We start from the raw sequence: 15,119 nt of genomic DNA, 5'->3' as shown, positions 1-15,119 counted from the left end.
GAAGAGAGAAAAATGAAATAATGGCTATACTTTTTTTATTTTTGTAGAATTTTCAATTATATATAAATTTATATATACATAAGTACATAAGGAAAAAAAATTATAGCCATAAAATGTTAGTCGCCTCCTGTATATAGTATATTGCATACTTAAATTACTACTAATAATAGTACTCATCTCTTTTTTAGCCGCAATAAAAATTATAACCATACACTTTGTTAGTATTGTATAAAATTTTACGGTGATGATTACATAATTGAAAACTCTACACAAATAATCATATAATAAAATAATTGATACTATTATTTTTAAAATGTATGGGGATAAGTACATATATAATTAAAAAATCAGCACAAATAAAAAAGCATGACAATAATTTTATTTTTCCATCTTCTTTATTTTTAACGCATATAAACAATTATACATGGAGTCAGTAGCTTAATACGAAAATAAAATTTTTATTTAAAAGTATGTACATAGTATATTATACTTAAGAGCTATTGATTTTCTATATTTAAAGATTAAGTAGTTTTTAATGAAAATAGTCTAATGAATACTCCCTCCGTCCGGCAATAGGAGTCCCATTCACAAGTAGCGCGGGTTTTAAGAAAGAGTTTGAGTGTGTATTAAATGTAGTGTGATAGTGGAATTGGGGTCCCACTTAAATTGTTGGTTGAATACAAAATTAGATCTATATGACCAAATGTTAATAATTTGAGTGTGGAATAAAGATTTTACGTGTTAAATTTAAATTTAATTGGATTTTAGTATTCCAATTTTAGTATTCCTGGTTTAGTATACCAATTTAAATTTAATTGGATTTTAATATTCCTGGTTTAAAATTAAAAAAAAAATCGAAAATGCATAAATAAAATTGGCAATTTTCATCACAGACCCACAAACATGCCTTCCATACCTGAATTGACAGAAATATGTTCACACAGTACAAGAGGTGACAAAAAAATTTGAGCTTTCCCTCTTAAACATTTTAGAGGGAACACTTGAACACAAATTTGCACTTAAATTTCCCTCTTAAAGTAGCCTCCTATAAATACATTCACAAGCTGCATTTACACCTCCACCAACCTCCCAACAAAACAAAAAATCCAACTAGAGGAAAAATTACATACTCCCTCAGAAAAAGTTCATCATTGGGATGGAGGAGGGGTCAAGAACAACAATGTTCTTAAGCAGCTGTAGGAAGAACTTGGTGGTGCAGTTCCTACTGAAGCACAACATCGATGGAGTGCTCACAAGATGGGCAGTTATGGAGGCAGCAGAGGAGTACGGCATTAGCAGGAAGACAGTTTATAGGCTTTGGAACAAAGCAAAACAGCACATGCAAAGGGGGGAACCTGCAATAATGGAAGGCAAGGTTAAAGGCTATCATCATTCTGATAAGTTAATTCTAGATGAAGAAAAGGTAAGAGCTTTATCCACACTTGAAAGGTCTGCAATTAGAAAAATGGCCCACAAATTGTCTGTTAGCAAAAGCACATTAGGTCAGTGGATTAAGGAGGACAAATTAAGGCCACATACAAATGCTATCAAACCTGCCTTAACTGATACCAAACCAAATTTGATGGAAAGTTGGGTATTTTCCCTTTTACTGAATTGGTTGCAGCACAAAGGAAATCCAAGAATAGGGCTAAAGGCACACTTGAGACTAAACCAATTTCTTCAGTGAACAAGAGTGTGATGAGGGACTGCATTATCAACAGGGTAAGCCTTTTTCCCAACCTATCAGATCATTCTTTTTACAAACATCATCATTTAGGTTTTTTTTTTTGTAATTTACAGATTGTACCAGCAATTAAGGCCAAGTGGCCTGAGTGGGCAAGCAAAGAGATCTATATCCAGCAAGACAATGCCACACCCCACATAAATGGTGTGGATGCTGAATTTGAGGTTGTTGCCAAATCAGATGGATTTAAAATCCAGCTGATTTGTCAACCACCCAATTCACCTGACACCAATATTTTAGACCTAGGGTTTTTCAGAGCCATTCAGACATTGCAACATGAGAAACCATGCAATAATGTTGACACATTGTTGGAGAATGTGTGTAGCTCTTATGAAGAGCTGTCACCACAAACCCTAAACAGAGTATTCCTCTCATTGCAGGCTTGCCTCACAGAGATCATGGTATTTAGGGGTGGGAACAATTACAAGGTCCCTCACATTAACAAGGACAGGTTGGAAAGAACTGTGGGACTGCCCAATGCACTGGATGTAGATGAAGATCTTGTGAGAGATGTGTTGGAGTACTTACAGCAACCAGAGAACAATGCTGGTTGTGGATATGACATTATGGCTTTGGCTACTGCTTTTGGCTTCTAGATAGATAGTTGAAGTATTTTGGTAGTAAGACCTTCATGTTTTTGGTCAGTAAGGTCTGATATTTTGTGTTTTGTATGTAGAACTAGTGCAAAGAACATGTACTAATGCACATATTTAGTGAAGTTTACTTCAAAGCCCTCATAAAAATATCATCATAGGGCTGTCTATACTCAGCCTCCAAACCTCTAAAGGGGTGGCTGAACTTAAATTAACCCAAGGCAGAGACAAACCAAGAAACACCAACATAATAGCAACATCATCAGGACCAATCAGAACATCAATCCACAACATAGCAGAATGCATTCACCAAATACAGAACTCCAATTACCCTCAGCAAAATATCATCATAGGACAGTGTATAATCAGCCTCCAAACCAAACATTAGGGGTGGCTAAACTAACCAATACAGGGACAAAGTCGTTCCTCACAGAGCAGCCTCCTAACCCAACATTGGGGGTGGCTACACCGTTCATCATAGAGCCAGATATCCCCAACCCCCTCGGAATCCCATAAATCGCCAACCCTATGAACCTCCAAACCCTAAGAATGTAGGGGGTGGTTCTAAGGGAAAATTGAAAGAAAGACTCACAGATTTAGAGTACATCCTTCATGCCTGGCAAGAGTATCACCAACATTTGCTTGTACCATTCCTCCTCCTCAATCGGGCGTTTTCTCGGTCGCCTGACCAGCGGCGTTTGAGGGACAAAAGGATTGTCCCACTCAAACTCAGTGAACGAAGTCTCAAGGAGTAGGGATTCGTCCATCAGCGTCTCAGGGACAACAGTGGTGGTGCAATCAAACTCAAGCGACGCAAACACTGGAGTTTCAGGGAGTAGGTCTTCGCCCATCGGAGTCTCAGGAACTACAGTTGCATACATGTAGACGGTGTTCTCCCAAGAATATGTTGGGATTGGAGAGTAGTGGGTCGCGATTGGGGTCGGAATCGACGCCTCTGAGGGGTCGAATACCCATTCCTGGGAGTGAGGCGAGGCGGCGCCGATTAGGGTTTGAGGAGGAGGAAATGGAAGGGGGTTAGGGGTCTCTGAGAGAGAGATTGGTGATACTGGTTCGGAATCGGAGTACATTTCACCGATCTAGGCGGTGACGATTAGGTTTTGAGGAGGAGGGGTAAGGCGGCGATTAGGGTTCGACGAAGTGAATGGATGGAGAGAGTGAGAGGATAGACAAAGTGAGAATAAGAGTGAGAATTAAAAACAAGACAGGTGTTGGGGTTTGGGGGGTGGATGGTATATTAAATTGCAATTTCCAAATATGGTAAGTGAACCGGGACTCCTAATCGCGGACGTCCCGAAATGGAAAAACGGGACTCATATTGCCGGACGGAGGGAGTATCTTCTAAAAATAGCTTTACAAGTGTGCACTCCTTTATTACTTCTATTTTTCAAAGAGTTGGTCACACCACCTCATTTTGTCACTTTGGAGTAGATGGATCACTTAATATTTTCTTCAAAATATGATTCTTATTAGAGTAGTGCTAAATGGCCACATTATGACCAGCCATAAAAATAAAAAAAAATAATAAAAGATAGTGTATTTAATGCCATTTCATTGAAATCAATACTTCTAAAAAGTATCAATTTTATTTATACAATTGTACCCTTAGTTATAAAATATAAATATGAAGAGACTAGAATTTATTCAATTAGATCATTAGTTAACTCATGGTGCATGAAATTTATATAAATAAAAATTAATATTTATTAAGGTTACATGATAATTAATTTAATTATTTCTTATATTTATAATACCAATGCATCGTGGTAATACTTTTATTTTTCATATTTACTTAAAATACTCTAAATGTTTGTATATTTACAAATAAGTAAAATTGAGCTTTGATCAATATACTTATTTATATTAATAATCATGGGTTAATATTATAAATGATCACTAAACTACAGAGCATGTATCAAATTAGTTCCAAATAAATTTATTTCATAACGAGTACAAAACTTTATTGATTCCAACTTGGTATAATAGGAAAACATTTTTAAAAGGATAAAATTTTAATCTTAAATTAAAAAATAGTGTAAAAATAAATTATTGAAAACATAAAATTAAAAAAATGAATGAATCTAATAAAAGAAATACGTATAAAAGTGTAAATTTTGGATTAGAGAAATGAAATAAAAAACAACTAGAATTAAGTAAAAGGGTAATAGTGTAAAATTATTTGAGCATTAAATGTCTTATTTAAAACATTAATAGTCATACTATCTAAATTTACTAAAATGTCATGTTATGGCCAGCCATATTGTGGCTGCATAGCATTTCCCTTCTTATTATTATAGGGTGGAGGGAGCAGTACTTATTATAACTATATTAATAGAGAAAAAAATAGCATCATTTATAGTAAGTTGTGACTATATTATTAACAGAGAAAAAGGTAATGGTATGAATGGAATTTGGCCTTGTGATGTATACGGCACATACCATGTTCCCTACCACAGTGGATCAATCAAAACCAGACAAAAACACCATAGTCGCCGATGAGTGACGACCCTCTCAAAGAAAGGTAGAAGCTGATATTTTGTTGATGGGGACAGAAATCATTTTTCACGAGAACAAAGAGAGATTCAATGTTGATGGTTTAATCAACTGCTAGAATCCACGGCCACGTGTCACCTTTGAAGCTCCATGAACTATTCCAGATAGCCCTCAATTTTCCCTCCACAACTGCCTCATCCCATCCCTATCCACACACACTATTGCGTGTTTTCTGCGTCACCCTTTTCCAGTCTTCCTCGAATCGCGGTCCAACTATACCAGATAATATATATAGACGTGTGTGTGTGTGTGTGTGCTGGCGGATATTTTAAAATAGTTGAGTGGGGAGTGGACTAATTCAGAGATATAGTATTTGTGTACGTATAGGTTGGTTGTGCTGCGACTGCGATGGATCACGAGGCGGATGCTCACCGGACGGATTTGATGACCATAACGCGCTATGTTTTGAACGAGCAGTCCAAACACCCGGAATCGCGCGGAGACTTCACCATCTTGCTCAGTCATATTGTTCTCGGCTGCAAGTTCGTTTGCACTGCGGTTAACAAGGTCTCATCTCCAATTCTGTTGTTAATTGAGATTTTGTGGTGGAATTTCGTTTTTGACGTTTCAGGATTTGGGGATATTTTCTGAAAAGTGAAAACTGGGTGGTGATGAATTTGTGTGCAGATATTCGTTTTTTATGAGGATGGAATATACTAGATTGGTGTTTGATTTGATTGAATAATTGATTTTGTGTTGAGTTTGCAATTGAAAATCTTCACCATACATGCTTCAACATTGAAGTTTCCTAGTGTTATTGTGTTCAATGATTTTACTGATATTTTGACTAGAGTCACGATAAATAGACGAGCATCTACTCTGCCTTGTAATTTGGAATTATATATGAATATCCCCTGATTGTTTTAAACACCATCATTTCTTGGCTGATGAAAAACATCTACTCTGTCTTGTAATTTGGAATTATATATGAATATCCTCTGTTTGAATGGGGAGCAGAAAAGACTGTAATTCCTCATTATAGGCTATGGTATATTTTTTTGAATTACTACATCTAGATTCTAAACCATTATATTGTGGTTTACAGGCTGGTTTGGCCAAGCTCATAGGACTTGCCGGAGAGACGAATGTACAGGTAAATTTTGTCAGCATTCATTTTGATGTGTATAGCTTATAAGCACGGTATACTATAGTCATGTAAGAACTTGTTATAAGATGAGTTGAGCTTGTCGTTTTTGTTTACGAAGGGCGAAGAACAGAAGAAACTGGATGTGCTCTCGAATGAAGTCTTTATCAAGGCGTTAGTCAGCAGTGGCCGAACTGTATGTTGCTGTTGAATGTTTTTCAGTCTTAAAATATACTATATGTAATTCTTTATGCTTATAAATGTGTGAATCACTGGCAGTGCATCCTTGTCTCTGAGGAGGATGAAGAGGCAACATTTGTGGAACCAGCCCTGCGTGGAAAGTGCGTAACTACTCTCTAACTAAAAGATATTCCTTGTCTGTTAACATACATTGTGGTGATGTTCACTTTTGAAAATGCAGGTACTGTGTTGTGTTCGACCCATTGGATGGATCATCCAACATCGACTGTGGTGTTTCAATTGGAACTGTATGATCTTGGCTACTAGTCTCGGAGAATCCTGTGTCGTATACATGATACTTTGTTAATTTTATGGTGATGCTCTTATTTTCAGATCTTTGGCATTTATGCAATCAAAGACGGAGTTGACCCAAAGATAGAAGATGTCTTGCAGCCTGGGAAGAATATGGTAGCTGCGGGATACTGCATGTACGGAAGCTCTTGCACGGTATATATGTTATATGTTTGATATGTAAACGAAGATAGAGACTATTGTTTTGCATGATGAATTCTTAGCCACACCCTTGCTCTTAATGTACAGCTTGTTCTTAGTACTGGAAAGGGAGTTAACGGGTTCACACTCGATCCATCTCTTGGAGAATTCATATTGACTCACCCAGATATTAAGGTCAATATCTCCTCCCATGTTTGCTCAGTTTTAACCAGTTTTGCACTTCCTATATGCTTATCTTCTTGCACGAGCACCATTAACATACTCGTTCTAAAAATTTACTAGTACCTCGTATGGTTAACTTATTTTTGTGTCTGACTTCCATGCAATGGTTAGGGATGAATTTGCATTTTGGTATTTCACAACTTCCATTTCTTTGGCAATTCACTTGATGCAGATTCCCAAGAAAGGAAAAATTTATTCTGTCAACGAAGGAAATGCCAAGAACTGGGATGCAGCAACAGCAAAGTATGTTCTATGATTTTAGGTTTTAACTTCGTATTGTATTCGATATATGTATCGTACTATTTTGTGAACTCCAGGTATGTGGAAAAATGCAAATATCCCCAAGATGGATCGCCAGCAAAATCTCTGAGATACATTGGAAGGTAAATGAAAACTTAAATCTGCTGATGATGTAATGAAACAACTTATGTTCATGTTTGAATATTCATCGCGTGTTCTGGTTTTCAGCATGGTAGCTGATGTCCACCGCACTTTGCTCTATGGTGGCATCTTTTTGTACCCAGCTGATAAGAAAAGCCCAAATGGCAAACTACGGTACAACGCTTGTTTAAAATGTAGTCACTGATCAAAAAGTATAAACTTATCTGGACAAATACAATTGGGTGAAACAGGGTACTCTACGAAGTCTTCCCTATGTCATATCTGATGGAACAAGCCGGTGGACAAGCATTTACAGGGAAACAACGGGTAAGATGTCTGCGTTTTCTTGATGGATCACTCTCATATTCAGGGTCGTATTTGTAATTTTGGCTTTGGTTGTGTTTGGATTCGGGGTATGGTTTGTGACTGTGGCAGAGGACACAGTTTGACACAAGATTTCCTCTGAGCATCGATGTTTTTATTACAGGCTCTCGACTTGCTTCCTACGAAGATACACGAACGTTCACCGATATTCCTAGGTAGCTATGACGATGTTGAGGTGATCAAAGCATTGTACGCTGATGAAGGGAAAAAATAATGAAGTTGTAAATATCCTTTTCAATTACTGAATTTGAAGATAACTCATATATGTAGTGATACATAATATTCTTAAAATATAATACTACTAATTTCATTTGGCTCCTGTATGCATAATGGCTCATGTTTCATGCAGCTCATGTTTCAATATGTGTACTCGAGTTATTGCTCCATGATAGTTGTCGATGCAACCCAAAACTGTGGAGTAATCTATTTTGCTGTCTTATTTGACAACATATTCTACTTCATTGGCGATTTTGATAAGAATAAATAATTAAAAAAATAATAAATGTATCGAAAAGTTCAAGTTTACTATAAGAACTATTTTGGGTTTTAAAACTTGCTTTACGATTTATCGAAATCAGTTTATGTTTATTTTAATCATTCAATAACTTAAGATTAGCATTCCCTCCATCCATCATGAGGACATCGAGGAGTCTCATTTATTAACGGCGCGAATTTTAAAAAATATTAAAAATAGTGTGTGAAAAAAGTTAAATGAAATATGAATAGAATGAAGGACCCTATTATAGTAAAACTAAACTGAGATTATTCGCGGACGGAGGGATCTTATGTTAAAATAATTCAATAACACAAGATTTATCAAATGTTATTCCTATTACTCCTACTCAGCAGTTCATTGAATAATTCGAAAAAACATTTTATTTAGTTCGCGAACTTTGCCAATCTATCAATTTTGGTCTGTAACATTTGAAAATGGCTTTTAAGGTCCATTAACTTCGATGTAATATCGTTGAACTACTTTTTCACTATTTCAACTTTTTTGGATAAAAATACCCTCAAGTCCATAAAGAGCATTTTAGTATATTTATTCTCTTTTCTTGATTAAAATATTTATTTTATTTGAGTAATTTTTTTCCATTTATTCCTTCTCTTTTTCTCCTTTCTTTCCCATTTTTCCCTTCTCTCTATTAATAATTGGACAAAAAAGCAATAGAGATAAATTAATATTTTAATAAAGAAGAGAGAATACATAGACTAAAATGTCTTTTATGGGCTTGAGAATATTTTCATCTAAAAAATTTGAAGTAATGAAAAATAGCTCAAGTAATATTATATCAAAGTTAATAGATTTTAGAAGATATTTTTAAATATTAAGACTAAAATTGATACTTAGACAAAGTTTAAATAAAATGTCCCCTCTAATAATTCAAATCCTAACCCATCTTATATTTTATAATATTTAAAATCCCAACCCATCTTATATTTTATCCTACTATCGCCTATCATGAATGATACAAAAGGACAAAAAAAGTTCTTTATATCTTTTCTTTTCCGATGACAAAAGATATACTGTATTTATTAGAGTAAATCATCCACATGTCAAGAAAGCAGGGCCCGCTTTAATATATCCTACCTCTAAAGCGGGCTGAGCCCAATCTCTCCAACACCGACCCGTCGCTAACCGCTACTGTGGGCCCCTCCAGCCCCCCAACTTAGTAAAATTCTCAATTCGACCCCTTCTTCTCCATTCACAAACCCCCAAATTCTTCAACCCTTAATCAAGTTTTCGCTCATCTCTCTCTCACTCCAATCCAAAATGATGGACGTCGACCCCAAATTCGCAAATTCCGCCTACAATCCGGGTCGGGCCGACCTTGACCAGATTTCCGACGTCCCGACCCGGGTGCCCTTCCACCGCCGCGCCCACTCCGAGACCTTCTTCCGCTTCCCCGACCTCGACGACATCCTCGTCGACGGCGTCCTCGCCGACCTCAACCTCGAAACGCCGCCGTCTATGCAGGCTGCTGTGACGGCGCCGCCGCCGCCGCAGCAGCAGCAGCAGAAGAGGAGCGACGGGCTGGCTCATCTGCGGAGCCTCTCGGTGGACGCGGATTTCTTCGAGGGGCTTGTGCTGGACGGTCCGCCGTCGGCGGAGGCGGCGCCGCCGCGGCCGCGCCACAGGCATAGCAACTCGATGGACGAGTACTCCAGTGCGACGTCGTCGTGCGAAGTCGATTCGAACGCGAAGAAGTCTGTTGCTTCTGATAGGCTGGCGGAGCTCGCCCTAATTGACCCTAAGAGAGCCAAAAGGTTTGATTTTGACCCGATTTTTGCAATCGTTGACTCGATTTTGGTGATGATTTATCTTGATTGATTGTCTATCCCCCCCTATTTTGGGTTATGTTTCTGCTTCGCCTTGTGGTGTTGATGGTTTTAGATTTTGTGTTGAGAACTAAGTAACTGTGATAGTATGTGGTTTGTGTGAATTGTGTATATGCTATCTCTTGTTGGAGGTATATTGGAATATTGATTTAGAGGGTTGATGGCTGTACAGGATACTGGCGAATAGACAATCTGCTGCGCGATCGAAAGAGAGAAAAACGCGCTACACGGGTGAGCTGGAAAGGAAAGTTCAAACCCTGCAAAGTGAGGCGACCACGCTCTCAGCTAAGATCACATTGTTGCAGGTATGTATTTTCGTGCTCACAAGCTATATATGTCATGTGCTTCAAAAATTTTAGCTTGAAAAACATTTGTGAAATGTGAGTCATTGTGATACTCCATTTGACTAGAGAGTTGACTGAAAATGGCATTGTGCTGCAGAAATGTAGGATAGAACTGTAAAATGTTTGATGCATGCTAATTTTCTATGAAAATTGATTAGTAGTAGGCTGTAAAATCTTCAAGAGAAGGGAGAATTGGCACTGAGTGTCTTAAAGTGAGGCTTTTTGTGAGAATTATGAGCTTTCTTTCCTAAGCTATCCTACAACTACTCAGTAGATTATAGGGAGATAACTATGAATTTAAGGCTTCTCGAGGCAGTTTGGTTCGTGATTTTGATAGGATTAAACTTTGCCGTGCAGTTAGTCCCTTGTATGTAGGGGACTACATAGCATATATTGGTGCATGGCCTCTATTGTACTTTTAGGACCTCTCCTTTGTGCATTGAGATGTTCTAAATAATAGTATGATGGTACTATCTTTCTAATGATTCATTTCATGCTACTGCTTGGATGAAGTGCTTCATTGATTGTTTTGTCATATTAAAAAGTTGTTATCCTTTGTTTAATAGTACTATGTTATGGTGAAACAAACTATTGTCGAGTTCAGTTTCAGTTTTCTACAATGCTTTTGAATTATTTAGTCATATGCAACTGAAGTGTGTTGGGAAATGCACTCTAGTGTCTGTAATACCTTAACCATGAAATGAATAAGTTGGTCAAACAATACAACACCTGTTGCTTTACTAAGAATGTAATTGGTACGACGCAGAGAGACACGAGTGCATTGACAGCTGAGAACAAGGAACTGAAACTGAAGCTGCAGGCCATGGAACAGCAAGCACATCTCAGAGATGGTAAGTGCTTTTATCACTTGTTACCTCGTCTCACGATTCTTTATCTGATTTAAGCATGTTTTCTGTGTGTATCTATTCTAGCTCTGAACGAAGCCTTGAGGAATGAACTGCAGTGGCTCAAGATTACAGCCAGCCAAATGCATGGCTCCAATGGGAGCAGCAGAGGGCCATCCTCTCCATTTTCACCACCGCGACCTCCAACGACAAATTATTATACGCAGCAGCACACAAGCCCCAACAATGCGAAACGGGAGGGTTGATGATGATGATGGTGCCTCTGAGGCATGGCCATTTGTTAAAGAGAAGTATATTATCCAGTTGTATATAAACATCTGTGTAAATGTAGTATTACATACATGCTATATTGAATGGCTATCATGTGTCATGACCACTTAGGAAAGGTTCTTTGCCAGAATATATAGCTCCTTAATCCATCAAAATATCCACATTACATATTATTTGAAATAAATTAGTGTCATTCTGCTGGGATGTTAATTGGGGTTGAACTCGTTTGATTTTGGTTGTCTTATCAGCCTTGGTTAATTTTTCATTCAGGAGAACAAAGTTAGAAATTTTCGTTTCTAAACCTAAACTTAAGGTTTTCTACAAGAGGGGAAGGTTGTGAAACAGTTAATCCAAGGATTTAAGAATACTAATGCAACATCACTGCCATACAATAACATTGGAAATTGTCGCTGCATATTGGAAATTCTACAACAAACACGTCAATACTTGTGCCAAAAAACACAATCTTCAATTTTATTACAAACATGACGTGGTACATATTTCTAAAGAGAAGAGTTTCGACAGCTAAATCCTCTCAACTACAGATACATCACTTGTGAAGAGCACAACAACAGTTGCAGGTCCCAATATCTATTGCTAGACAAGGCAGGCGAACTTTTTCGTCTTTATACCAAATCGATCGCCCTTGAATTAATTCATTCAGGAAGTAATCCAGCTTCTCAATGGTCACATTGGGCATCACAACAATATGTGCCATGTTCCTCTCACAGGCAAGTTGCCAACGGCGAACAAATACTTCATCTCGAGGCCGTTCAAACACCACTGTACTGCTCAGCTCGTTGAGCATGGCACTGATCCCCGCATCCCTGAGTCGGTCTTTCAAATAGTGAGCGTTTCTGAGGCACTTTTGGACTTCTTTTTGGAATCCTTTGTAGCCTTTTCTGTTTAGAGTGTACCACAAGAAGATTGGAGCATGACCATTCCGGCTTCCCATGATTGTTGCATCTCTAGATGCAAGATATTCTACATTGCTTGAGAGATAATTTATGTGTTTCAGCCGCGTTATTTGCACTCCACAGGGCATTGGGCATCCCACAAACTTGTGTCCTGAAACACTAACACTTCCAATAGGCTTCTTGAATGAAACTTTCGGTGCCTGAACAAGAATACAGACTACTTAGTAAGAGCATTCTAGAGAAAATGCTTACACCTAATATCAACTCAATCATAAAACTGCAGCATAAAGAAAAAGAAGCAAGGAACAACGGTCAGTTCACACTTATTTCACTTCTTATGGATAGGAAAAATATACAGAATGAACAGAACAGCAGCGTTGGCAAACCTTTTTAACAAATGGCATCATTAGACCAAACAAAGCACCATCACAATGAATGTAGAATCTATCATGTGAAAATCCACATTCTTCAAGGGTCTGTATAACAAGATCGAGATCATCAACAGCCCCTTTAACAGTAGTTCCTGCAATTTGGATTGTAAAGCAGAAAACATGAGACTATGCTGCTGAATATGTCGATAGCTTATGGTACATAAACATGTGCTAACTTCCAGTTTAACGATAGAGAAGAAAGTTACCTATATTCACATTAATGATCGCTGGCTTATTCTTGTTCTGAAGCAGTTTTTCTTTAAAATCTGCACAGTCAATCTCTCCAGTGACCAGAGTCCCAACTTTTACGCACTCCATTCTGTACATTCTTGCTGCTTTGAAGACGGAGTAATGGGACTCCTTTGATCCGTACAAAATGCCATCAGGAAAAACTTCCCTTCTGTTTAACGTATCAATCAACTTATGTCAGAATATGTTCATTCCTACCAAAGAAACCCCTATGAATAATATGATAGACTTGAAGAGAAAAGCTAAGAACTTACCCAACAAGGATCCCGTGAAGATTACCCTCAGTACCACAGTTTGTGATGTAACCCCAGTAGTCATCCTTCTCAATTTCCCACAGGCGGGCAAACCAATCTAGAACACCCACTTCAAACTGTCTAGAGTGCACACCATAATTGCTCTCAATGAACGGGTCTCCAAGATTGTTAATAGAGAAATGCTGCAGCTGACCAAGAGCACCATAATCAAAGTCCAGATTGTATGGATATCCTGTGTAAAAAGAAACAAATTGGGGAAGCATTCAGACCAGCGGAATTATTAAAATTACCAATAAGCTCCGTTTACAAAGTTCAACAAGCTACTTAACAAAACACTAATCCAAAGGATTCAATTGTCAGCATACACCACCTCAAATCAAAAGACAGACACATGATTCAAGGGCTGTGTGCATAATAAACCAAATCCTTATAAACATAGTAATACAAGCAACTTATCTAGCTTTTAATTTGACAATTCTATGTACCAGTCCTGTTGAACTTCTTCTAGAAAGTTCAAATGAACATAAAACAGAGTTAACAAGGAGTATCAAAACATAAAACGATTAAAAACATAACAACTGAAAATCAGTAACTACTTCAAGAAGCAGCACCAAGAACACTAATTTGAACCGTCCATTTCAATAAATCAAGTGAAACAAGAAATTTAGACCACAATACAGACACTAATTAGAACGATCCTCCATTCAATGAAATCATTATATTTCTAAGTTAACGGCACCAAAAGCAGATCAGAAGATCGAGCAATCATACCTAAATGGTGCTTGGTCCTTTCGACGAGCGTCTTCCGGTACCTCGCCAACACACTGGCCATGTACGCATCCTTATCTCCGGTAGACTCGTCGTCGGCGTCGGGCTCCGTCACCTCAAAGCACGTGGTGTGCACGTTCTTCCCCAAAACGATCTCTCTCGTGATCTCCAGATCTACACCGTCCGATTCCGCGACCGACGGCACCGGCTCCGGTACCGCCGCCGTCGGATCAAAGGCTAGCTCCGCCGCCGCCGTCATCCGATCCGAAACCTTTCCGTTAACCAAAGATCCGTTGGACGGCATGGCTGCCTCCAGTGCAACGCTGCTCCCAACCATGCTGCTCAAGAGAGATAAAATGCTCCGAAAATTTAGGAAAAATTAGAAATGTATGGAACCGAAATTAGAGAAAATGCGGAAATAATTGAATACCTGAAATGCAGAAATGCGAGCAAATACTTGGAACAGCGCGAAAAGCGGGCAAAAGAAGAGGCGGCGGAAATTGAGAGGGGATGGAATGTGAAAAAGAGTAAGCTTTGTAGGCTTGGATACTATATATAGACCTGTTTCGTGTTTAGGTAAGATGTGGCAACAAAAATATCAGGATTAAAATATAATTGAAGATTATTGTTATACTCCTACTTATTAAGATAAAAAAAAAGGTTACTCCATTTATCAGATTGGGATAAAAATAAAGATAAAATAATGAGTTACTGGATAACTTAATTTTTTAAAAAATTAAAGAAAAAATAATGAGATGCTGGATAACTTAACATAGATAATTAGCTCTAATGGTATTTAAAATCTAATCCTATTTTTGGTTTTTTAGTAAAAAAATATCTATCTTTAAGTTTATACTAAACCAAAATAAAATAAAAAATCAAATTTTTTGAATAGAAAAGGTATAATATAGAAGATATTCTTTTAAGTTTGAGTTTAGTTTAAATGGTTGTAGGATTTTTTTTTTACTTTTTTTTAGGACTTAAGTGTAGGTTTTTGTCTAATAGTAT

General features: G+C 37.6%; 3 protein-coding genes across 4 annotated transcripts; 2 read left to right on the top strand and 1 right to left on the bottom strand.

The window, feature by feature from the left end:
- Positions 1-4,885: 4,885 nt before the first annotated feature.
- On the top strand, positions 4,886-7,995 carry LOC121760312 (fructose-1,6-bisphosphatase, cytosolic-like). 2 transcript variants are annotated; one of them, XM_042155996.1, is made up of 13 exons: positions 4,886-5,145; positions 5,236-5,415; positions 5,954-6,001; positions 6,114-6,188; positions 6,272-6,333; positions 6,414-6,480; positions 6,566-6,679; positions 6,773-6,859; positions 7,080-7,150; positions 7,225-7,290; positions 7,376-7,462; positions 7,540-7,615; positions 7,776-7,995. In XM_042155996.1, the coding sequence occupies exons 2-13, from the start codon at positions 5,257-5,259 to the stop codon at positions 7,884-7,886; spliced, it is 1,023 nt and encodes a 340-aa protein (XP_042011930.1). In that variant the 5' UTR covers positions 4,886-5,145; positions 5,236-5,256; the 3' UTR covers positions 7,887-7,995. The 2 variants fall into 2 exon arrangements, with proteins under 2 accessions (XP_042011930.1, XP_042011922.1); XM_042155988.1 differs by having other exon boundaries at positions 5,219-5,415.
- Positions 7,996-9,369: 1,374 nt separating this feature from the next.
- On the top strand, positions 9,370-11,647 carry LOC121761520 (transcription factor VIP1-like). Its single transcript, XM_042157164.1, has 4 exons — positions 9,370-9,940; positions 10,185-10,317; positions 11,123-11,207; positions 11,289-11,647. The coding sequence occupies exons 1-4, from the start codon at positions 9,447-9,449 to the stop codon at positions 11,465-11,467; spliced, it is 891 nt and encodes a 296-aa protein (XP_042013098.1). The 5' UTR covers positions 9,370-9,446; the 3' UTR covers positions 11,468-11,647.
- A 292-nt stretch (positions 11,648-11,939) lies between these two features.
- LOC121760307 (serine decarboxylase-like) lies at positions 11,940-14,651 on the bottom strand. The gene is made up of 6 exons (XM_042155975.1): positions 14,542-14,651; positions 14,115-14,449; positions 13,344-13,575; positions 13,047-13,240; positions 12,796-12,932; positions 11,940-12,609 (listed from the first exon to the last, which is right to left on the bottom strand). Exons 2-6 carry the CDS (start codon positions 14,446-14,448, stop codon positions 12,043-12,045), a joined length of 1,464 nt encoding a protein of 487 aa, XP_042011909.1. The 5' UTR covers position 14,449; positions 14,542-14,651; the 3' UTR covers positions 11,940-12,042.
- Between the last annotated feature and the right edge of the window lie 468 nt (positions 14,652-15,119).

The sequence above is a fragment of the Salvia splendens genome, chromosome 2, assembly GCF_004379255.2.
Source record: "Salvia splendens isolate huo1 chromosome 2, SspV2, whole genome shotgun sequence".
Taxonomy (NCBI): domain Eukaryota; kingdom Viridiplantae; phylum Streptophyta; class Magnoliopsida; order Lamiales; family Lamiaceae; genus Salvia; species Salvia splendens.
The sequence above is the reverse complement of the archived record's forward strand: the minus strand, read 5'-3'. Positions and strand labels throughout refer to the sequence as shown.